General features: G+C 50.6%; 1 protein-coding gene across 5 annotated transcripts; it reads left to right on the top strand.

Annotated features, from left to right (window-relative positions):
- Positions 1–19,816, top strand: SLC17A9 (solute carrier family 17 member 9). Of its 5 annotated transcripts, none has more exons than XM_068700800.1 (14): positions 1–527; positions 2,713–3,815; positions 7,872–8,069; positions 9,603–9,742; positions 10,362–10,461; positions 11,207–11,337; positions 12,075–12,171; positions 12,961–13,057; positions 15,308–15,395; positions 15,693–15,727; positions 16,216–16,331; positions 16,693–16,748; positions 17,137–17,166; positions 17,256–19,816. In XM_068700800.1, the coding sequence occupies exons 3-14, from the start codon at positions 7,891–7,893 to the stop codon at positions 17,417–17,419; spliced, it is 1,233 nt and encodes a 410-aa protein (XP_068556901.1). In that variant the 5' UTR covers positions 1–527; positions 2,713–3,815; positions 7,872–7,890; the 3' UTR covers positions 17,420–19,816. The 5 variants fall into 5 exon arrangements, with proteins under 5 accessions (XP_068556901.1, XP_068556900.1, XP_068556902.1 ...); XM_068700801.1 differs by lacking the exon at positions 1–527 and adding an exon at positions 1,843–2,212; XM_068700799.1 differs by lacking the exon at positions 2,713–3,815 and having other exon boundaries at positions 4–527.
- The last annotated feature ends 2,945 nt before the right edge of the window (positions 19,817–22,761 follow it).

Consider the following 22,761-nt stretch of genomic DNA (forward strand, 5'->3'; position numbering starts at 1 on the left):
TTTGGGTACAGGAGGGACAGGAAAACTTCATTTTGTTGAACAGAGTAAAATGTAATTTTACTTGGGCCATCTGTTACCCCATCACTACGTTGCTGTGGGGATGCAATTCCACACTGGAGGGGGGGCAAAAATCCTTAAAAACTAACCCAAAAGGAGCCCAGCGAGCTGAGGGCTGCTCGGATCCGGGGGGGCCGCGGGTTCGAGGCTGCCCCCGGTCCCCACGGGCCCCGGGGGGCGGTGGCGGTGCTGGCTCGGGGCCCGGCCCGGCCCGGCCCGGCGGGGAGGCGCCGACACGTGGCCGAGGCCCGGCGGGGGAAGGCCGGGAGGGAAGAAGGAGAGAAGAGAAGGAGGAGGGAAGGAGAGAAGGAGGAGGCCGGCTCGGGGTGAGGCGGCGGGGCCGGAAGGCTCTGCCCTGCCCGCATGGCCGCGGGTGGCACCGCGGTGCCGTGTGGCGCCCAGCCCGGCTCCGGAGCCTCGCAGCGCCGCGGCATGAGGAAGGACGGCGCCGGGGATCCCTTTTGGCCAAGGTAAAGCTGCCTGAGGGGTGCTGCCCGTGGAAAAGCCGCCGCTGCTCGGCGGAGAAACCGCTTCGGGAGCCGCTCCGAGAGCCCCCGGGGGCTGGGGTCCCGGTGGGCTGAACGCGGGGCTGTCTGTGTGTGTGGGGGGGGGGGGGGAAGGCTAAAAATGCGAAATAAATCTCCTCCTTTCGTTCCTGGCACGCCGGCAGTTATTTAAACACGCCGCTGGATGTACCGGGAGGGTTTTATCGGAGTGTTTCAGTCAGGATGTTTGTCCTGGCGATAGGAATTCGTGAAGATAAAAGTCCCGGCGGGGAGCTGGGCGGCAGCCTGACAGCACCAGCCGTTTGGCAAGCCAAGTCATTAAAATAATTAGCGCCCCCGTTAAGCCCGAAGGGTCTGCTTTTAGAGCAGGGTGGTCCCGTGCTTGCAGCGGGGCTGTGCTGACCCCCAGACCACCGCCTGCCACCCCGACCCGTGCTCCAACTCTTCTGGTCCTGGCAGGGCACCTGATCCTACAACCCTACAGTTTAACAATCCTACAATCTAACAATCCTACAATCCTACAGTCACAGATGGTGCAGAAGTGCCCCGTGGCAGCTGGAAGTGATGCTCGGAGGCTTCTCCAAGCCGGGACCCCGACAGCCAGGGTTTCACCCCGCTGCCCCCCACACTTTGGGGTTTTTTATAGGTTTGGCTTGATGCTGCTGTGGTGCCGAGCGAGGTGCTGTGCCCGGCAGGCTGCCTGTTCCCCTTTGCTTTGGGGACAGCGTGTCCCCATGGTGAGCCCATCACGGTGGCAGCATCGAGGGGCAGCCACGGGGCCGGTGACATTGGTGCCAACACACAGGAACGTGTGGCCTGGGGGAGGATTTGTCCCTTCTGGCAGCAATCGGGGTGGTTGGGGTGGGTTGAGGTTTATTATCAACCCCCTCTTGCAGTGGTGGCATGTCTTGAGCTGCCTTCCCGAGGCAGGGTCCCAAGAGTGCCGAGGAGGTCTCACAAGCAAACCTTTGGCACTTGTATTGCTTAAAATTTTAAGATTCTACCCCCAAAGCAATTAAGAAAATCCCCTCTCTTTGTCGCCCCGTTCGTAACTTTTCCCTAAATATTCGTGAACTGGGAGTGGTGGGAGACAAAGAACCCCAAGCCAAATTTTCATGAAACAAAAATTTCTGCTTAGATGTCTTTTCCTGAGAAAAAAAAAAATTATACATTTTGCCAGAATGAACCTTCCAGCTTCCCAAATCTCTTCTAAAAGTGTGAACAACTATAACACTTCCCAAAACAAGAGACTGCTGATGAAACATTTACCAAGAAAGACATATTTTGAACCGATTCCGACCGTAGCGCTGCAAGTAACCGAAAGAGTTCAGCCAACGTGAAGGAGCAGCAGGACGAGCGTAGCTCTAATCAGCTCGTTATCTTTATTGCAGTAATTCACAGAGGGAGAGAGCACGTCCCCGTCAGGCACGGCCGCACACACGCGTGGTTGCAGCCCTTGTTTGGGGAAGTTTTGTGGGTCTAAAGCCAACGAGACAGGGGAAGGGTAAGGGGAGCCCGCTGCCAGCTCACGCCAGCAAGTCGGGGGCCAGCTGCTGGCTGCAGAACGTGGCAGGTTGGGCGGTTTGAGATCGATTCAGTGGGCAGTTTTTGAACAACACATGCAAATAAAGAGCTGTCAACATTTCCAAGTAAGTAATAAGTTATTGCCGTGGAGGCAAGGCTTGATCGGGTGGGGGAAATGACACAGGTTCTCCTTTCATGCTCCAACAAAAGACATGCCAGGCAGCCTTCCAAGATCTGTCTGCACCGTCAGTGCAAGGAGAGATAAGCACTTATCTTGGTGGCAGGTTTATTTTTCCATCTTTGTTCATCCCGCTTCTTCTTTTGTCCTCCCTTTTTTTCAGCTGGCTCTTCCTTCCTCTTCCACTGTTCTTGCCCTGTGATTTATCCTGCCTCTCCCGCTGCCCCTTCCCAAACTTTTCTGCAGGTTTCCAGTGGCTCCGCGATCACACATCTGCTCTTTCTCTTCCAAGATCAACTCTCGGCAATTTCTGTTTGGGGCTTGAAAAATTGCTTGCATGTTTATTTAGCACATCTGGATGTTTAGATAGCACTTTCTGCCTGGAGATCTAACCATGCCAAGCGGGATCCTTTCGGCAGATGTGTGAGAGCACCTCTGGTTCAACAGGAGGGAAGACCAAAGCACCCAGAAGAGAAATCGATGGCCAAAGGCTGCACACAAAGCCCTGGGCAGATCCAGCAGTCAACGTGGAGACAACGCTTTGGATGGTGCCTCCAGGAGAGAAACAGAGCACAGAGAAGTCAGTGTGTCCTGGGAAGGAAATGGCTCCCGAAACCACTCTGCATCTCCCAGCCTCTGGCTACACCTGAAGACAAGGGATTATTATAGCAGTTTCTTTAAGCTCCACAGATAAAAGGGCTTGTACCACTGGCCACATGCTGGCCTTCAGTCGCCTGACTGCGCTCTTTGCCCGGAGCCAGAGGTCACGTTGTTTTTCTGAGCTCAGTGCCCCAATCTTTTGTCAACACGATGCTGTGGTTTTAGTTGATTTTTTTTTTTTTTGGTGGTTGGGTTTTTTAGTCATCCAAGCTCCTCACCCTGAATTTAAGCACATATTTCATTTATGGCTGATCCGTGTATGTCCTCAGATCAGTGTGCAAAGCACGCATGTGCTTTGTTATTACATTTTCCCACCTCCTCCACCTGGACTAAACAACTATTTCCAGCTCATGAGAGCTGCTGAAATCTAATTTCATCTTTGCTTTTGCCGAAAGCAAGAAATGAAGAGAGGGAATAAACTGAGAGCTGTGCTCGCTGAACACCACTTTGTTGCCATCTGTGGCTCTGCGGAAGAAGTTTGTGCACAGGAGGCTAACAGGAAATCAGCAGCTTTCCCAGTAAAAAAGCCCTGTGTCCTCCGTGCTGCTCTAGCTGGCTGCAAGCTGGCAGATTGGAAAAAAGACTCCTCTAAACCCGAAAGCTACTTTTGACAGGGAGAAATCACCAGCTTTGAGCCGGGCTGCAGCACGACAAAGTCAGCTTGAGGAGGGGAAATAAAGGGCTCTCTTGACAAGTGTGTTAGATTTTCGAGGGTAGGAGAAATTGTTAAGAAAAACAAAGAGAGAGAAGTGAGAGGACTGTCAAAGCAGGTTAAAAATAACTACCTGGGTATTATCTCCTTGTGCAGGAGTGTCTGCACGACGGCTGTGTCAGACCACGTCAGTCAGGCTGTAATTGTGGTGATTACTGTCAATTAAAGCAGGAGGCAGGTAAGCAGGGACAGAAGTATTTTATGGAGGAAAATGATGCTCAGGTGGGGCTGGGAATGGGTCACGAAGAGGAAAATGCCCCTGGTCTGCAGCTGGTGGCCCTGTGGCATGGCTGGAAGCTTGGTGCCACTCCGTGGTCCCCATCCTGCTCCTCCTGGGATTTGTGCAGGGATGGGTGCGTGCCTGCTGCAATGAACAAGGGGCTCCAGCGCATGTATCCTCTGTGCATCTCCCACAGAGCCTCTTTGGGTCCCTGTCTGCAGGAGGAAACTGAGCCAGAAGGCTTCTGCCCCTTCCAGTTCCAGCTCTGGGCAGCACCCACAAGCACTGGAGACAGCTTCCATCCCAAAGCTGTTGTTGGAGCAGACTGGTTGTGGTCTGCACAGCTCTCTTACCGCCTAAAAAACCACCTGGCACTCCTGGCTCGTGCCTTGAGGGTGGCACGGAGCTGTGATCTAACTGATAGCCTCAGCACCAGCAAGTCCATTTTAACAGCGACCTGCAGTGCCTGCAAACACGACTGCAGACCGAGGGAAAGGAGCAAGGCACGGCAAGAGAAATAAAGTTGAATCAATATTTGCTCGATGGCACCTACTGGAGAAATTCCTCCAGCAGGAAAACACCCTGCAAATAAAGATACCCTGTGCTGCTTCCTCTGTGGGATGTCCCAAGACTCCTTAAAAATCAATATTAAACACCCTGCCCTAGGCTGGGGACCCGTTCTTGGTGGGATCCAGGTCCCAGGTGAAGCACTGGATGCTTCAAAGCAAAGCCGTGACCGTGACCACCCAGCGCCTGGGGCTGTGTTTGGGGGGAGAACCCGGGCACACTGCTCAAACACAAGGCTGCTGCCATCCAAAAAGCCACCCAGGAACAGTCATTAGGACTCAATTATAGTTCTCAGTGCTAATTATAGCCCGTCTGGGTGGTGGTTGGAGCATTACGACATAGGAAGTGTTTTCTAGCTGCACGGCTGTGAGGAGGGTGCCGGCGGCGCGCTGAAGGGGACGCACCTGCAGGCGCCTGCTCCCTGCGAGAAGCAAGGAGGTGTGACGGGCCAGGAGAGCATGGCCGGGTGGCGAGGAGCTGCTGCAGACCTGCAACAACCTCTTGAGTCAGCGGGGTGGCTGCGGGCAGGCCGTGGAGCTTCATCCCCTGACGGTTTCGGAGGTGGCTGCCCCTCTCGCCGCGGTTTCTGCCCCGTGCAGCTGGGGAGCAGCTGGGAGAAGCTCGGTCTGCGTGACGGCACCGCCACCTGTGACTTCCTTTTGCTTGGGTTTAGATGTGCCTGCCTCTGTCTCAGTTGGGTTATCAGCAGCACAGGTTGTTGCTCCCTCATCAGGGATGCAATTTAGTTAAATTTGCTAATTCCGGTAAAGCTCCGCTTCTTGGGTGGCTGGTGTTAGCTACAAAACCTATTGTTCGGTTTGTCGTTACTCCTTAGCTCCTAAAGCAGTTTTAATTTTCCTCCTTTGCACTAGTCAAGGTTTCTTCTGGAACCTTTGCTGCTGTTGTTGTTGTGCACCGAGCAGAACATTGACTCATCAGCAGGCTCTGTGATAACTGTAATTAGGAGAAAATGCGTTTACAAAGCTCTTTCCTCTGAGGTAAGCACGTCCTTGTCCTTGCAGAGAAATAATTCTTGCCATGCTTTCAGGTGGGTGTGGGCAGCCAGTGATTACATTTGACACTCGTATTATTGGAGGGGATTTTCCTAGCTGGACGTGCTGCCTGCAGAGCGAGTGGCAGTCGGAAGCCCTCAGTAGAGTTCCTGCTTGTTTGGAACTGAAGCGTGTGCTGATGCGTATAAAAACACAGAAAAAGGGCATGAATTTATAGAACGGAGCAGTGATCAAGGAGACCACCATGACCATGTCGAGTTTTATATATCATACGCAGTGGTTTTGGAAAAAAGTGAGGCTCCTCCTGTGCCCCCTGCCCGCAGCTCCCCTGGACAGCGGCGTTACTGCCTGCGGGCTGCGCTTCCCCTTGCTGCAAACACCTCCAGGAGGGAACAGAGCTGAGCTGCACAGGCCTTTTTCTCTCTGTTTCATACCTTATGCAGCCTTCCAGGGGAAAAAATGCCAATCTTATATCCCATTAGAGTGCTGCCGTGCTCACCAGGAAGAGCTGCTGAGAGAAGAAGCAGTGCCCAGCCCAGCTCCAGACATGGGGAAGCTCAGAAAGATCCCCGTGTGCTTCAGGGGGAAAAGTACAGTTTGGAAAACTCTTGGCAGCTAAATAATAGCAAACATACGCACATGGCAAGCATTTACTTGGTCACCTCAACTTCAAGAACTGAAATAAATGGGTGCTGTGCTGCTGTGGATAGCAGGGAGCTGAGCGCTCCGGGCTGGCAGCTGCCCATGTCCGCGGGGCAGAGGCACTGGTTTGGCAGGCACAGTTGTACATCTGATACCAGCCAGCCTTGGGAAATCCCTCTGAGGGCTCTGCTGAGCACCTTTTTTTAATTTCTAGCCCCACCTGCCCCGTGCCTCCCTCACCCAAACCGCTGTCCAGGCTCTCCTGGGCTGGCTCCGACACTCAGGAGCTGGAAGTTTTTGGGCTTTGCTGCAGCAAACTGAAGTTGGTCAGAGCCACAGCTCTTGGTGCTGGCTGGGCAGCCAGCACAGAGCTATCATCCGCAGGTGATAAAAACAAATCAAATTGTTTGTGCAGCAAATTAAAGCGTGCTTGTTGCGTGCCCTTCGAGCGGTGTAAGACCAGGAGGGTGTTTGCCAGCCGGTTCAGGTGACCGAGGCAGGTCAACCCTCGGTTCCTTGTTCTCCCAGCAAACATAAGTGAGGTTTTCTAGTTCCCGTGCTGTTTTTGTATGTTTCTGTGTGCACAATAAGGACGGTTCCAACCTTTAAAGCTCTGCTGAAAGCTCCCAGTTCCCCCCGCCAGGAGCCGGCACGGAGCTACTTGTCAGGAAACAGCAATAAATTCATTTCCAGCGGGCACAACTGCTCGGTGTGTTTTACTTCTCATTGTTCCTTTGTCTCCCTCCGTGCCGGGCCATTTGACATATTTATAAATGGGCTTGTGCTGTGTGGGATTAACCTACATTTATCCTAAACCCAGCACAGAGGATTAAGCTCTCATTTCAATATAAAAGTGACCCAGGTTGTTCCCTGGGCAGACGGCGGGGATGTGTAGCAGGGTGGAAAGCACCGAGGTTAATGCCCGGTACAGTGAATTTCACAATCATCTCTGGAGCAGAGAGAGCCTGTTTGTTCAGGCCTCTGGGCACCAAATAAACCACATACAAATAATATCAATAGTTTATGTTCTCACTGAGCTGCTTTTTCATGAGCAGAGGGGGATGCAGCCTGCAGGACTTCACCTGCACATGGTGAAGGAAGAAATACTGCCAGCCTGGTCATCTGCAGGAGCTCTCATCCTGGGGCTGAGGATCATGGACCAAAACCAAGTGTTACTACGAGCACATCCATACTAAAGTTATCCTAAACTTCTTGCCAGGGCAGGCTGGATGACTTCGCTCCTCGCCCTGGGCTGTTCAGCCCCACCACGTCCTGTCTCTCCCTAAAACTTGCCTCCACCTCTGTTGTTTTTAAGAAGGGTGACATGTCACCTCCCCTGGGGAACGGGCAGGAATGCCAAGTGACAAATATTTGCTACCAAGACAGCGTGTCATGCGCTGACCTTTCTTTTGTTACTCTTACCTTTTAAAGAACAGCTTCTAAAGCTTTTGTTTGGATAAAAAAGCCCAGCAAAGCAGGTTTCTGCCCTGCCTTCCCCTCCACCTACAGTCAGCAGCGCCCGAGCAGCCTGGTGTACCTGCAGCTTTTGGACACAGACACAATAATTTGGGATAAAAGTTAGCATAATTCTTGAAAGTCACCAACCAAACACATTTCCAAGCGTTTCTAAGCACTGTGCCGCGGGGGGATCGTGCTGACCTTTTTTTATCAGGCCAAACTCATTACAGCTTGCAAGCAAACCAGTCCCACCTGTAAAAGCGCTCAGTGGGCACCCATCTGCCTGGCAGCTCATCCTCTGGCCTTTTTCTCACCTTCTGCTCTCTCCCTGCAGGCCCACGTGCCGCGTGTGGATGGTGATGCTGCTGCTGGGGACGTGCCTGCTGTACTGCGCTCGCGTCACCGTCCCCATCTGCGCCGTCGCCCTGAGCGCTCACTTCGGCTGGGACAAGAAGCAGTCGGGCGTCGTGCTCAGCAGCTTCTTCTGGGGCTACTGCTTGACGCAGATCATTGGAGGACATATCAGTGACCAGTACTGGCATTGCCTTTTCCCCTGCTCGGGCTTTTTCAGTATCACCTAACTTGGTTTTGATCTCTCGGTTGACAGTGCCAGGTTTCACCCCGGGATGGTAACGGGGTGGAGGGTGAAGGCTAGGTGTGGGAGAAGCTTTATGGGTTTCTCTGTTAGTTTTGCCACAGCCCTCATTCAGGAAGTACAGGTGTGGTTTTGAGTATCCGCTCACATTCCTGGGTCTTCAAACTGGTGCCATGCTTACAGTGTGGTGTGTGGGGAAGGACTTTGTACAGGCAAAACCCCCAGAAAACCCAGGGAGTGCCCACACGGTAATTACTACCTTGGCAGTTCCCACACCGCTGCCAGAAGAGGCCTTCGGTTATATTAATGGACACTTAGACCACCGAGGTTTCTTTTCACCTTTAACCAGTGAAGGGCACTGTTATACCAGCATATTTTTTTGGGTGGAGGTGGTTTTTACCACTGGGTCAGTAACTGCAATAAAAAGAGCAAACCCACAACCCTACATGTTAGGCTGACAAAAGAAATGGTGGGTGTGAAGTGGGCTTGATTTTAGGAAAGTGATAAATGCTGAGTTCTTGTGTGGTTCATAGCTGCTGCTCGCTGGGAGTGTTATTTGTCCATTAAACAATTTAATCCCAGCTGTGTCCAACAGCCGTTTGGAAGGGTTTATGGCTGCAGTCACTAGCCACAAGACATAAGATTTCCTTCTTGGAAGGACTACAGCTTTTTATTATTTGAAATAATCTATTCTGTCTTCATTTACATTTCGGCACCTCCAGTGTTTCCACCCCACATTCTTGTGCAATCCTTTCTCAAACAAGCCCCTATCAGAGCTTCCATCATGTTTTGAATGCCTTTGGTCTATCACATCAATTAAAAAACAAGTACCCCAGCTAGCTGTAAGGAAAGGTCTGGTTAATTAGCCACTCACATTCCTTTCCCCAGCCGCCCTCTCCTTGGTGAAGAGGGTTTTCCTGTGAAACCTTTCGTGAGAAGGGCATGCCTGGAAGGAGTGTGTTATCCATGCAGGGCACTCTGCAATTTTATTATGTTCCTTAATAGTCTGCAAGCAAATGCCAGCAAAAAAAAATCCCCCAGCTGCTAACAGGAAGGAGTAGCTGATGCAGGAGAGCAGATGGATGAGAAAACACGGTCATTGTAAAAGAAAAGCAGAAGGGCAGCAGCAGCTTGGGTTTCCCCTGCACCAGGGAGAAGTCTTTGGGGCAGCTGTGTGCTGAATGGGCAATACCCACTGAGAGCTGTCCTGGTGGCTGACACGAGTCCTGCTCTGGGGCTGTCACCAGACCCCTTCATGGGGTCCCACACTCTGTGGAGGTGAGAGGGGAGGAGGCCAGCTCTGATCCTGCTCCCTGCAGGGCTAAAACCTCCTTAAGAGGAGAAGAACAGGTTAGACGGACAATTCGCTCTTAAAAACCAGCTGAAATGGGAAGAATGCTTGAATTTTGGCTGGGGGCTGTTGCTCTTTCCCCCGCCACTTGTTTCTAATGCACGTTTTCTGTCTTCCAGAATAGGAGGTGAGAAAGTCCTCCTCCTCTCGGCATCAGCATGGGGCTTCCTGACAGTCATCACCCCGCTGCTCACACACATCTCTTCTGCCCATCTCGTCTTCATGACCTGCTCCAGGTTCCTCATGGGGCTGCTGCAAGGTGAGACCCGGGTCCTGAGCACGCGTGTCTGTCTGCCCACGGGCTCCTTGCTCGGGGCTCAAATGTTCAGGTGCAAGACATTTGGTTTGCAGTGTGTGAATTCCTGCTGCATGTTCAAGCAAGCTTCTGTCTCAAAGCTGCTTCTGCACCTGGAGCAGAAGCAAAAAAAAAAAAAGTGTGACATTTCTAAAGTCACCCACAAATCATTTCCCCATAGAAATCTCTCTGCCGAACATGGGCTGCCACAATAAGAAGCTACAGCTGCTGGCTTCTGAAATCAGATTTAGATTTTGCTGTGTTTTAAAACTCCCTCGAAGCACTTGGTGAAAAATGGTCCTTGCCAAAACCTCTGGATAATTTGGGATGGTTTTCCTTTCCTCTTGCCAAATTGCAGCACTGGCACTGATGAACTTACAGCAGCAGTTTTGATGGAATGGCACTACGGAGAAGACACAAACAAACCTTTCCTTGCGATGGGTTCCTTTATTCTATGTCACATCCCTGTTTTGAATCCACCCAAAGTCTCAGTGTTTAGCTCTTGATGGATCTTTTAAATTTGCTTTGGGTTTGCTGGTGAGGGCCTGCCCTGATGGCCCCCTGCCTTCCTTCCCTTTCTCAGGGGTCTACTTCCCATCGCTGGCCAGCCTGCTGTCCCAGAGGGTCCGGGAGAGTGAGCGAGCCTTCACCTACAGCACGGTGGGGACCGGCTCACAGTTCGGGTAAGTTCAAAAGGCAGATGGCTTTGAGCAGCGAGTGAGAATCTCAGGACATCACGGTGATGAAAGGACAGTAAATAGTTGGAGGCAAAACTTGCAGCCCAAAGTACAGGCAGGTTCCTGGGTCCTTGAGGATGCCGGTTGCAGCTGGGGAAGCCTCAGGCAGTTGCTGTCTGTGCTCTCATGCACACGCTGCTGAAGACTTTGTGTTCTTTGAAATGCACGGTTTGCTCTTGCGTGTGTCAAGGATTTATGTGGTGTTTTTTTTTTTTTCTTCTTTCCTTCCGAGACAGACTTTGAAGAGCGTTTGCAATATTTAATTACTATGGGGAACAGCCTGATCCAGTAGGAAGAGCAGGGGTCAGCGTGAGACTGCTCACCTGTCCTCCCTGACAGATGGCGATAATACAACTTTCCCTTCTCTTCTATTTCCATGAGAATTTCCTTTCTAAATGAAAGTGTTGTTTAAAAGCCAAATAGAAATACCACTGCATTTAATCGCTTTGTTTTTATGGGGGTGGGAAACACAGGACTCAGTCTGCAGCCGAGAGCTCGGGGGCGAGGTGCTGAGCCTCCCCAGCTCAGGATCTGGCCTTGCTGGGACCAGAGCAGGTTGCAAAGCCACAGGGTGCAGCAGGTGGATGTGCAGCATCCACCCCAGGAAGCCTCCCCTATGGCTCTGTGCCATCCTGGTGTCCTTGGCCAGCCCTCGGCAGACCCAAGAGCCAGCTTGTGGCTTTCCTTCCAGGACACTGGTGATCGGTGGTGCAGGATCTCTGCTCCTGGACTGGTATGGCTGGGAGAGCGTCTTCTACTTCTCTGGCTTGCTCACGTTGCTCTGGGTTTACTGCACCTGCAAGTACCTGCTGACAGAAAAAGGTAAATTCGACCTCATCCCTTGGGCTGCAGGGCTTGGGGTTTCCAAGGGCTCTCCTGGTTTTACACAGTGAATTTTGTTCGGGTATCTTGTATAATAAACAGTGTCTGGCCAAAGATGCTGAACCCAGAAACAAGATTTTGAGCTTTTTCATTGCTGTTTCAGTCCCACACTGGATTATGTTGCTGTTGAGAGTCGCCCTGACTCCTCAGTACTCAAGCACCAGTGAAAACACCAAGCGGAGCGTGATCTTCTAAGTGGATTAAGCTTAAACAGGGCGAGATACTTATTCCCAACTAAGAGCATCTATACACAGAGCTTTTAAAAAGCAGTTAATCCCAATATCTCTTCCCAAATAACTGTCTGGGAGAAATTCCACACCTGGGCAAACCATTACACCTGCCTACAGTGCTCTTAGTGTGCCTGTGGTATGTAGGGGCCCAGCTCATCTTGTGCCTGGTGCTGCCCTAAATCCAGACCCAAGAGATTTCTGTCCCGTTGTGATGAGAGATGCAACAGCTGGGAAGGTGGCTGGATGGGGCACTGTGTGGGTGCAGTGGAAGATGCCTGGTGAACATAAACAAGGTGTTTTCATAAGCATCCAGAGCTGGTTTTCCAAAAAAAAAAAAAAAGAGTTTGAAGGAGATTTGAGGTGCTTGTACAGGTCTCTCAGGGCTCCCTCCAGCTGCACAGAGTATCGCTGATCAGAGCTTTCCTTTGTACATTTCCTTCCCTGCAGAACTCACCATCCCCATAGAATATTTAACGAGAGGCCTCTCGATGTCCAAGCAGAGCAAAGTGCCCTGGAAGCAGCTGTTTACGAAGGCACCCATATGGTAGGCAGCTGGAGCAGCCCTGGCCAGGCTGGGAGAGCTCCTCCACCCCGCGGCATTGCCACCTCTGCCTGCTTGCTTCTTCTGTGCTTGTTCTCTTATTTAAGTATTTGGGAAACGCCACCACGTTTTCTAATCCCTCCTATGTAAATAAAGAACTGAAAGCATGAGCTTGATGAAAGGTGGGGTTTGTTCTGTCTGGGGGAATGCTAGGCTTAAATATTGCTGGCAAATCTTTCTCTTTTGGAGGCTGTTCCCTGGGTGAGTGTGATGCTCAGGGGCACTGGGAGGCATGGGCTGGGTTTGCACTGGAATAGAGTTTTTTTTAGGGAAATCTGCATTTTGCACTGAGGCTCATCCAAGCACAGCCGCAGGTTCCCAGGTGCTGCTAAAGACGGGGAGGAGGGTGATGGAACTGGCTGCCCTTTCCTGCCTTAAATAACTGTGGGACATCTGCTGATAACACAGCTTTAGAAAGCCCTAAATGACACCTCCTGCTGCACTGGAGGGACTTTGGGGAAATACGCTCACACGGTCACAGCCATGGTGAACCTGGCCTGAACCCACGGGCTGACGTCAGGCATCCGCCCTGGTGAGGGCAGCTGGGGAACGCGTGGTGCTGTGAGCCCAGAGCAGTAGTTATCTGCGAAAAAAATCTCAGGGAACAACAGCAGTGCTATAAGGGAGTTATTTATAGACCAGGAGCTGAAATACTGCGTTGCTAGAATGCCCCTTTCTCGCCCAGCGTGACCTGTCAGTGCTGATTATTCCCTCCCCGCTGTATTTTCTCAGGGCTGTCATCATCGCTCAGCTTTCTACATCCAGCACGTTTTTCACTCTCCTCTCCTGGCTGCCCACTTTCTTTAAGGAAACTTTCCCCGAGTCAAAGGTAAGGGTGGCTGAGACATGGGAAGGGCTGGTGTGTGTGCAGTGGGGATGGTGCTGGGGGCCTGCCAAAGCGGGTGGGTTGGGGAGCAAGGGGAAGGCAGAGGGGTTTGGTGAGAGCAGGCTGGGAGGCAGGAGGAGGTGGGAGGCTTCCCTGCAGGGCCAGGAGGCGTTTCTCCATGCATACATCTGGAGACGTGCACGAGCATCCTCCCTCCAGGTAGGCAGAGGCTGGTTTCTTATGGCTTGGTGAGGGATGCTGAAGTGAGGCAGACCTGGGGCACCTTCCAGGCAGGGAAGAGAAGGGTTATGTCTGGTTTTCAGACTCTATTTTATTTTATTTTATTTTATTTTATTTTATTTTATTTTATTTTATTTTATTTTATTTTATTTTATTTTATTTTATTTTATTTTATTTTATTTTATTTTATTTTACTTTATTTTATTTTACTTTATTTTATTTTATTTTATTTTATTTTATTTTATTTTATTTTATTTTATTTTATTTTATTTTATTTTATTTTATTTTATTTTATTTTATTTTTCTTCCGAAGGAGGGACGACCTTCAAATGGCACGGAGCTCATTGCACTATACCATTGTAAATGACCACCATTCCTGGGTTTTTAAGTTTTTATTTAACTATATTGACATCGTATAGCTCAGAGATACCAGCAATAACTGATAATTACCGTTAATAATGTGTACTTTAACAACACTATAAAAGCTTCTCTCCCCTCAGCACAAACAATGATCCCATTTTTCAGAAACCTAAGCAAGACTCATCTGGGCTGACAGCTACTATTTTTATCTTATTCTCAGAAACTGAGACATCATTTTCCACAATGGCTCTGCTAGGGTTTTTTTGTAACTTCCAGAGCTGCTTACAAATGCCTTTTAAGATTACATTTGTAAGGGGCTTTATGGCATGCTTGATATTTATTTTAAAATCGTGTATTAAACCAGTAAACATATTGTTGTGACAAGATCTGTGCACCTCTGGTAATATGCTTGGGTAGCAGTAATTTGCCATCTGCTAAGCCTTATATCATGGTCCTCTTATGTAAGATGCTCCACACAGTGCTCCTGCATCCAGTAATCGCTTCGTGCATTTTAATAAAACAGGGCTTGACAATGCTCGATTTTAAGGGATTGATGATAATCCTTAGCGTGGTAAAACTATGTCACCTACTGGTCGGACACCCTTGCTGCAGGTGAGGTGCCTTCACCGCTCTGCAGTCTGCCACCTGCAGCCCACCTGGATGGAGGATTTTGGCGATGGGATGAGACAAGGGTGGCCCTGGTGTGTTGGGACGGATCGCTGGGTGACCCCAGGTGGCATCACGAGATGCCACAGGCATTGCCCCACAAACCTGATGGGATAACATTTCCAAAAGTGACCGAGGACCAACATTTCAAAGGCGCTGAAAGATGCAGATGGGCTGTGCTGTGATTTCCAGGAGCAGTCGAAACAGGATTATTCAAAAGCAGGATTATCCAGCCCTCCCACGCATCCTGATGTGGCATGGGAAAACGAGATGTGTACATGGGGAGGTGGGCTCTGAGCAAAAGGAGCTTTAAATGGATGAGGGATGGGTTGATTCGACCCATTGAGATGAAGCTCAGCCCCAGCACACACCAATTTCAGCTCCCCATGGGATCTGGGCACCGAAACGCCTGTGAGCAGCTGTAATCCAGATGACCAGCAATCATCTGTGATTACAAATGCAGCAAGCTTGCTTAATTGAAAATAAACCGAAGTATGTTGTGACTGTAATGTTACCTAATCCTGGCATTAAAATCCAGCTACACTCCCCCAGCTTTGCAGTAACGCTGCTAATGAGGTTGAAGCTGCTCTTGGAAATTTTGCCAGCAGCTTTTCCGATGACCCCCGGGGCAGAGCAACATCCACAGCTTGCTTTTCAGAGCTCTGCAGCTCTCTGCCACATCACCTTGCTGAACACTAAACTTTGCCACGTTTAATCCCTCGCCTCCGAGCTTTCTGCCTCTGCCCTGGAGGTAGGGTCATGGAGACAGAAGGAAAGGCAGCACACCTACCACCTGCTGCAGCCCCGTGCTGTGCCTGATGGGCTGCAGGTTTTGGAGAGCTGCAGGCTGTAACTGAGAGCTTGCGGTGGGAAGGGGTAGAGATCCTGTAAAAAGTCCTGATCCCTTCATTTTTTTCCTTTCTACAGACATCTGCAAGTAAGCTGAGCTCTGACAGCAGCCCTCTCTTGACTTTTGCTCTCTTTCAGGGTTGGGTGTTTAACGTAGTCCCCTGGCTGGTGGCAATTCCAACGAGCTTGTTCAGTGGATTTCTGTCTGATCATTTAATTAACCAGGGTAAGAGCTCTTTTGGCTTTTCCTCAGCTCTGATTCTATACAGTGTGGGAACAGAACCTGGCTGGGAGGACTTGGGCTTGTTTAGGTGGAGAAGTCCCAGCAATAGACAGCAGTCCTGATATGAAAATGGGGTAAGTACGACAGGGTCCAGGTCCCATCCACGTGCTTGGAGCTCCCTTTGATCTCACAGCATCCATCCAGAGATGAGCTGTGGCCATCTGAAATGCACTTCCCTGGGAGGAGCACAAGGAGACCTGTTGCTCTGTCTTTACGTGGGACTCTTCCTTTCTCTTCCAGGGTACAAAACCATCACCGTTCGTAAGTTCATGCAGGTAAGAGACCTCTGCTTGCCTGCTGCTGCTGAGAGGCAGATCAGGTCGCTTCCAGAGCTGGGTTGGTGGTTGCAGGGGGGAGGTTTTGTAGCTTTGCAGACAGATTTGACTGGCGTGTATGGGAAATGAAATGCAGAGGAAAACCCGAGCAAGGAGCAGAGTGTGGACCCGCAGTTATGTTGTGCTTGGAGCTGTGTGAGTGCTACAAGGAGCTCTTCCTCCACAGGCAGGGCCCAGCTGTACGCTGTCACTGCAAAGGGCCCTTTAGGTACTGAGGGAAGAAGCAGTGCAAGGATGAGCAGAAACAGAAAAGCCAGGAGAGAGCATGCCTCTGCCCACATCGTGTTCATCTGGGGGGAGCGAAGACCCAAAGAGAACCATGCACACAAGCTCTTCACACTGTAAAAGGGCACAGTTTGTCTGCAAAAGGGCTTGCTTTCTGCCTCACAGAAGATCCACTGCAGTATTTCATTTCCCTTTTCTTCCAGGTCATCGGCTCCGGTGTCTCCAGCGTTTTTGCTCTGTGCCTGGGCCAGACATCCAGCTTTTGCAAAGCCATAGTGTTCGCCTCAGCTTCTGTTGGACTCCAGACCTTTAACCACAGGTAATGAGAGCAGCAGTGAGCTGCAGCCTTTGGCTCTGTCACTCTGGGCTCGCAGGGCAGGCTGCCCCTGGTCTTACTGGGGTGCTAAACCTGGCACTTCCCAAGCAGGGGCTGGCCGTGCTGTGAGCAGGGGCACGAAGCAGGAGGGGAGTTGTGCTTTGACCCCTCTGAGTGCCTTGAACTGAACCCTTCTGGTTCTCTCCTGCATTGCCTCTTCCCTCCTCGTCTTCCCTCGCCAGTGCCGTGGGTTGTCTGGGCTCCTTCCATTTGTGTGACAAGCTAAGTAAGCTCTGTGCGAACTATGAAAAAACAAATCGTGCTCCATTAAAACCAGCATTTCCCCCTCTCTGTTTCTCACTAGTGGTATTTCAGTAAACGTGCAAGATTTGGCCCCCTCCTGTGCTGGCTTGCTGTTCGGTAAGGTTTCCTCTGGGCTTGGGGCTGTGCTGGAGAGGTGCTGTGCGTGGGGGCACACGGGGCTGGGTGTCAGGGTTTTAGCAGCCGTAGCTCTTTGGGACGGCTGCTCGGTGCTTGCAGCCTCAGCACCCTTCTGTGCGTGCAGCTGCCTTCCCCAGGGCCAGGTGGCTGCACAGGCTGCTCCTTCTTTTCTCCTACAACCACCTGGAGAAAGGGAAGGGGGTGAGGAGAAGTGGTGCTGGCCCTGCCACCAGCAAGGCACTTTGCTGCCCCCCAGATCAGGGGTTGGGTGGGAAGCCAGGTGAAGCTGCCTGCATCTTTGGGTTTCTAATTCCCAGTTTCCGTGAGAAAAAGCATAAGGAAAATTCCCTTTTTTTCCACTTTACAGGTGTTGGAAATACAGGTGGAGCCCTCCTAGGTAAGGCACCTTCCTTCAGCTCACCCATGCGGGCAGGCAGGATGCGGCCCCACAGCCTGTGCGTTTCTCTCTCTTCCCCCTGTGCCCAGGAGTCATCTGTGTGTACTTGGCTGGCTACCTGATCGAAACGACGGGCTCCTGGACTTCTGTCTTCAACCTGGTGGCCGCTGTCAACAGCATCGGGCTCTGTGCGTTCCTGGTGTTTGGGGAGGCCCAGCGGGTGGACACGGACTCTGCCTACATTGACCTGTAGAGAGGAGTCCAGCAAGCAGAGGAAGGATAAGGGAGATCACATCCATGTGTCATTGTTGCACAAGTGCCAAAGAATATTATTTTTTGTAGGCATTTAACAAAAAATACTGAGACCAAGTACTTAGTGGGTGCGAATGAAACCCATGCCAAAAAGACTTCTAGAGTTCATTTTTTTTTTTGCTCAGGGCAGGGCTGATGGCCTGTGGAGCCATCCAGCTCAACATCTCCAGTGAGATTTTGGCCTTGGTTTGCCCCAGTCCCGTTTCCAGTGGGCAGACACCCAGCTGGGCTGCCCTGCTCGGTGGGGCTGCAGTTTGCACTCCCAGCGTATTGATGGAGCCGCTTCGCTGTGCGGAGCGTCGCTGCCTCCATGCTCTGCCTCCCTGTGATCGTGTGGAGGACTGCCAGCTCTTGGACCACCGCTCAACACATTTTTGTCTGAACTAACAGAAAGGAAGAACCCCAAAGAACATACCTCTGACCTTAACCATCCCTCGCGTGCCTTCGTTTTGCAGCCCGCTCGGCAGGCACAGCCTGGGTGCACAAAGGACTGGGTTGTGAGACAAATCCAAGGCTTCCCTTTGGGGCAAGCGAGGATTTCTGGCTGGGTGCCTGCTGTGCACCGTGGGCAGGACGTTGCATCCATCCTGCAGACCACAGCAGACCGCTCTCAGCAGCCCAAGGGCTCCCTCAGTGTCTGAGCCCGGTGAGATGCAGGACACCACGTGTTGTAGGGGCAGCCCAGGAATCCTCCAGGAGCCCTTTTGCCCCACGCTGCGAATGTAGAAGGATAGGTCATGCTCAGTGCTACGGGTCCGTGCTCCCAAACGTTCTCTGCTGCATCAGACGTGTCCTTCACGTGCTCTCAGAGGGCTGCGGGAGATTTTCCAAAGAGCCTGCAGTGGGCACCTTTTGTTTCTCCTTCAAGCATAAAGGGAATTTCTGCATCAGAGACCCTTAGTACTGGGTGTGGATCCGTGCTGTTCCCCGTGTCAGGGGGAAATACGTGGCTGTTCACACCTCTGAGCCTGAATGTCTTAAGTTATTTATAAATATTTTTAAATTTAACTACCAAATTCTATATTTTATGTACTTGAGGCCTGATTCTGCATGCTTATTTTCTGTGGTACTCCCACCGAAACCCACAGTATTTCCAGAGGGGAAGGATTTACCAGCCTACAGATTCTGGTTTTCAACGCTCTATTTTAAATGTGACATTTAATATTAAAGTAAGTCATTGCTTTTCCTCCCACCCCTTGCTTGCAGCCCAAGTTTTGGAGCTGAGAACAATTCAGTGCTGCTCGGTTAGCGAGGAGGGCACAGCCAGCATCACGGCTTTGGCTTTGCAGCTGCTGAAACTGCACTCACCGTGCAGGAAAGCTGCAGATTCAGGTTCACCGTCCTTAAAAAAAAATAAAAATCATGCTTATCCTTTTGTTTGGGACAGCTTTCTTGGAAGATACCTTGCTGCTTCTGAATAGGTGGGCTGATAATGAAAATGTTTAACTGCAGAGACAGTAATGGTGCCGCTAAGCTGAGCTGAGCTGAGCTACTTATTGGGGGTATTAAGAGATAAAGATACAGCTGCCTGGTGTCTTCTCAAGGGAAAATAACATCGGTGTGGTCCAAGTTGGAGCCAGAGAGATGAGTACTTTTTTTCTTCTTGCTTGCTTTTTTCTCTAAGAGGCTGTTTGCTGCCATGGGTCCAGCCCTGTGGCTGGGGTGCTGCAGAGCCAGGACCCAGACACTGCTGGGGAGCTTCTTAAAATCAGCAGGTTAAAAGGGAGGGCAAACGCAGCCCAGGCTGGCCAGCCAGGCGTCTCTGCCAGCCCTGTCCCTCCTCCAGCTGAGCAGCTTGCTTGCATGACCTTTCCTGTAGAAACACAGAAAAAAAAAAGTTTTTTTTTTTTTTTTTTTCTTTTTTAAAATATCTTGGCCATTCAGTGGTGCAGCTCAGGAGAACAAGGAGTGGATCCTGGTTCTTTTTTTTTTTTCTGTTTGCACTGTTTCTCATGGAAGAGTTGAATTCCATCAGTTTAAATCACGTTCACATGAGGCAGCTGGGCCACCCCTTGGATCTGCAGGCTGGGAGATGTGGAACTGAGATCATCAAAAGAAAGTCAAAGTCCCAAATGATCAAACCGATGATGCTGGCTGTGCCTTCCTTGTACAACAGCTAGAGCTTTGGTGGGTTGTCTGCATTATCTGTCTCTGTAAACTGGCCAATAAGTTGTAGATCTGATGCTAAAGTTTCATCACGTTCACACAACGTCAGTGAAGTATTGAAACCCTTTTGCATATCTGTACGATTATTAGTTTAAGCAGCCTTGCCAAAGCTTGCTGAGAGTTTTTTTTGTTACGGAAAGACCTAAAAAATAAAGGCAGCAAATCATTTGCACACTGATTTTGTGATTTTCCTTGAAAAATGAACGCAGAGGTGCTCATTCACATGGTCAAGTAAGAGACAAACAGAGCTGGAGTGTGCTTAGCGAGACCGACTCCTTAGGAATGAGAGGCTGGGCTGGGGGAGCAGCTGGGCTGGCGGATCTCCACAGCATCCTCACACACATGCTACAACTTTTTTCTGGCTTATTTTGGAAAAATGACTGAAAAGCTGTTTCCAGCAGAGCTGTAGACTCCAGCATGATGGGACACGGTCCGGTGCCAGTTGTTAGAGCAATAACACAGACGAAACCAGTCTTCTGCTGGGTGGGACATGCCCCGCAGACAGACCGCCTTCCACCTGGAGACCGAAAAAAAAACCCCAAACTGCCAACTTTTTTCCATCCTCGCTGATAGGTTCGTGCGGATGCCAACAGAGGGAGCTGTTAGATTTGGGATGTGGCTGCCCAGAGCTGCACCTGGCCCTGGCACAGCTGGCACAGCCCGGCCGGGAGGGCAGCGAGTGGCCGAGAGCATCCCAGGACCACTGTGCCAGCCGGTGCCTGCCCCGAAGTGTGCCCGTGGGGTGATGGGGCAGCTCACACGGGGGGAAAAAGCTTTTTAAAAAGGAGAAGTAGCCACTAACGGAATTTTAAAACCCTACCTGTAGAGCCACACAGTCAAAGAAGGACCTTTGAGGGCTATGGAGCCCGCTAATTTTATCCTCAGCGTGCTCAGGAAAAGTAGCGTGAAATTTAGTGCTGCCAAAACAGTGCTGAAGGTAATTTAACAGGGTGTTTGATCCCCAACCCTCCTTGTCCTTTTGCTCTCCTGCTTATAAACATATGAACAACCTCTGACAGACACTCTTTTGACCTGGGAAGCTCTCAGTAAGCAGAGACCACCCTAAAACCCTGCCCTGCTCCTCCTCACGGTGTCCTGCAACCGTGCAACCGAGGGCAGGGAGTGAGGGACGGGTACAGGCAAAAGGGTCTGGAAATCTGGGACTGTGCTTACAGGCTGATTAATTACAGGTCCATTGTATGGCTGCTGAGGGGTAGAAGTGATGGGTCAGTTTGTGTTTGAATTGTTAAGGGCACGTTCAATAGCTGGCACGAGCACTGAAAGAGCGCTGTTCTATTGCAGTTTGCGTAACACTAAATCAATAAACACGTTTAAGCAGATGGAAAGCAAAACACAGGGATAAAACGGCACTATTTGGAGAAGAAAAGAAAGAGCAAAGAGCACTTCTCGCTGGCACTTTCGCACGGAAAACCCAAGCAGATGCTCTCACAGCAGAGCCCCGATCCAACATCCACCTGCCAGCTCCCCGGGGCCGGGACGTGCCCCAAAGCCGTCCTGCAAAGGGCACGTCGCACCCCGCGCCCTCGCAAGCAAAATATCACCCTTTATTGCAGCCGTGACCTACTGCACGGCACGTACGGAGGAATTTTCCATTTCAAACTTTAATGCAATAATTAAGATGTCCATTAAGGTCTTTACAGTTTGACTGCTTGTAATTAAAAATGGGAGGGAGATGGCGAGGAGTTACAGTCGAGGACATCAAGCTCCTGCCAGCAGCTTTAAACTCTCTCCTTTCTACTTCTCTGTTTTGTTTCTTTCTTCAGAATCATTTTCCAGAACTCCCCCTGCAGATTTTGAGGTGTCTCTGGGCATGGTGAACCTTGGGGATTGGACCCTTGGAGCTCCACCAGCAAAGATCCCAGGGATAACCAAAAATCCCAGCATGATCGCCGGCCCCGGGAGCAGTAACAGGGTTTTATGCTTCAGTTGCCTTCCAGCTCCTCGCTCACACAGCTCACAGTGCAGGATTAGCAGTGGGAAAGGTTTTAATGCAATAATGAAAAGGGGAGAGCCCCCCATATAAACCCACAGCTCTCAAAGCACCTCTGGGAGGCCACAGTCCCATTACCCAGTAATAGGATTTGGTGTCCCTACAGCACCACTGAAATACTTGCAAAAAATTCCGTTCTCAAATCACCAGATTTTTGCAAAGGCTTAACAAAAACTAATGATTTGATGGTGGGAGTAGCTGCCAGAAAAGCTTTGGCTGATCCCCTGAATCCTTTCCCAAATTGCTTTCCCTGCCATGTACAACCACCGTGTGCTGGTTCCCCGCTCGTGTTCCTCCAAACGCAGCGCTTGGTGCAATCTCCTGGCGCTTTGGCATTAATTATTCTCTAATAAATTGTTTTTAATTTCAGCTCCAAAGGAAAGAAAAAAAAAAAATCCACTTCCATGGGAGACAACGGAAAGTACATGTGTAGCAATTATCTGTAGGGTTTTTACACAAAGAATTAGAAAGCTACTCGCGCATGTCCTGCATCCTCATTAAAGGCAAGCGGTTTGCAGCTGACAGGGGATTCTCCTGTGCAACCATTTAGGCTCATTGCAGCTGTTAAATTCCTTTCATTTTTTTTTTTTTCCTCCTTTCCTACCAAGTCTCATACAAAACCCACTAATTTATAACCTCTCCTGTGTACCTGGGTGAGGCGAACGCTTTCGTGGGACTCATCCTCTGCCCTTCAGAAGCGCTGCTGGGCTCAGGGGAAGGAGGATTTGGCACCCCAATCCCTGGTTATTTATTTATTCAGTAGAATAAACATTCCAAACACATAGTGCCATCAGCAAGAACATCACCAGATATCAGAGGGGAGGTCTTCAGATGAGCAATTTATCATTATTTGTTTTATTTCTCTTCATTTTCAGCCCCTGGAGGATCTACCGTGGGACCCACCTGGCCCAGCAAGAGCTCAGCCCCAAACCTCCATCCCCTCCATGGCACGGTACAGAAACCTCCAGGTAGGACACACACTGCGGAGAAGGGGACCCAAGAAATGTCTGTGTCTGTGCTTCCAGGAGGGTCAGTGCTGGTGGGACACGGGCTGTTCTGCACCCCAGTGAAAGGCTTCGGACTCAGGGACCATGAGAAACCTTTCC

The sequence above is a fragment of the Anas acuta genome, chromosome 16 (assembly GCF_963932015.1).
Source record: "Anas acuta chromosome 16, bAnaAcu1.1, whole genome shotgun sequence".
NCBI lineage: Eukaryota > Metazoa > Chordata > Aves > Anseriformes > Anatidae > Anas > Anas acuta.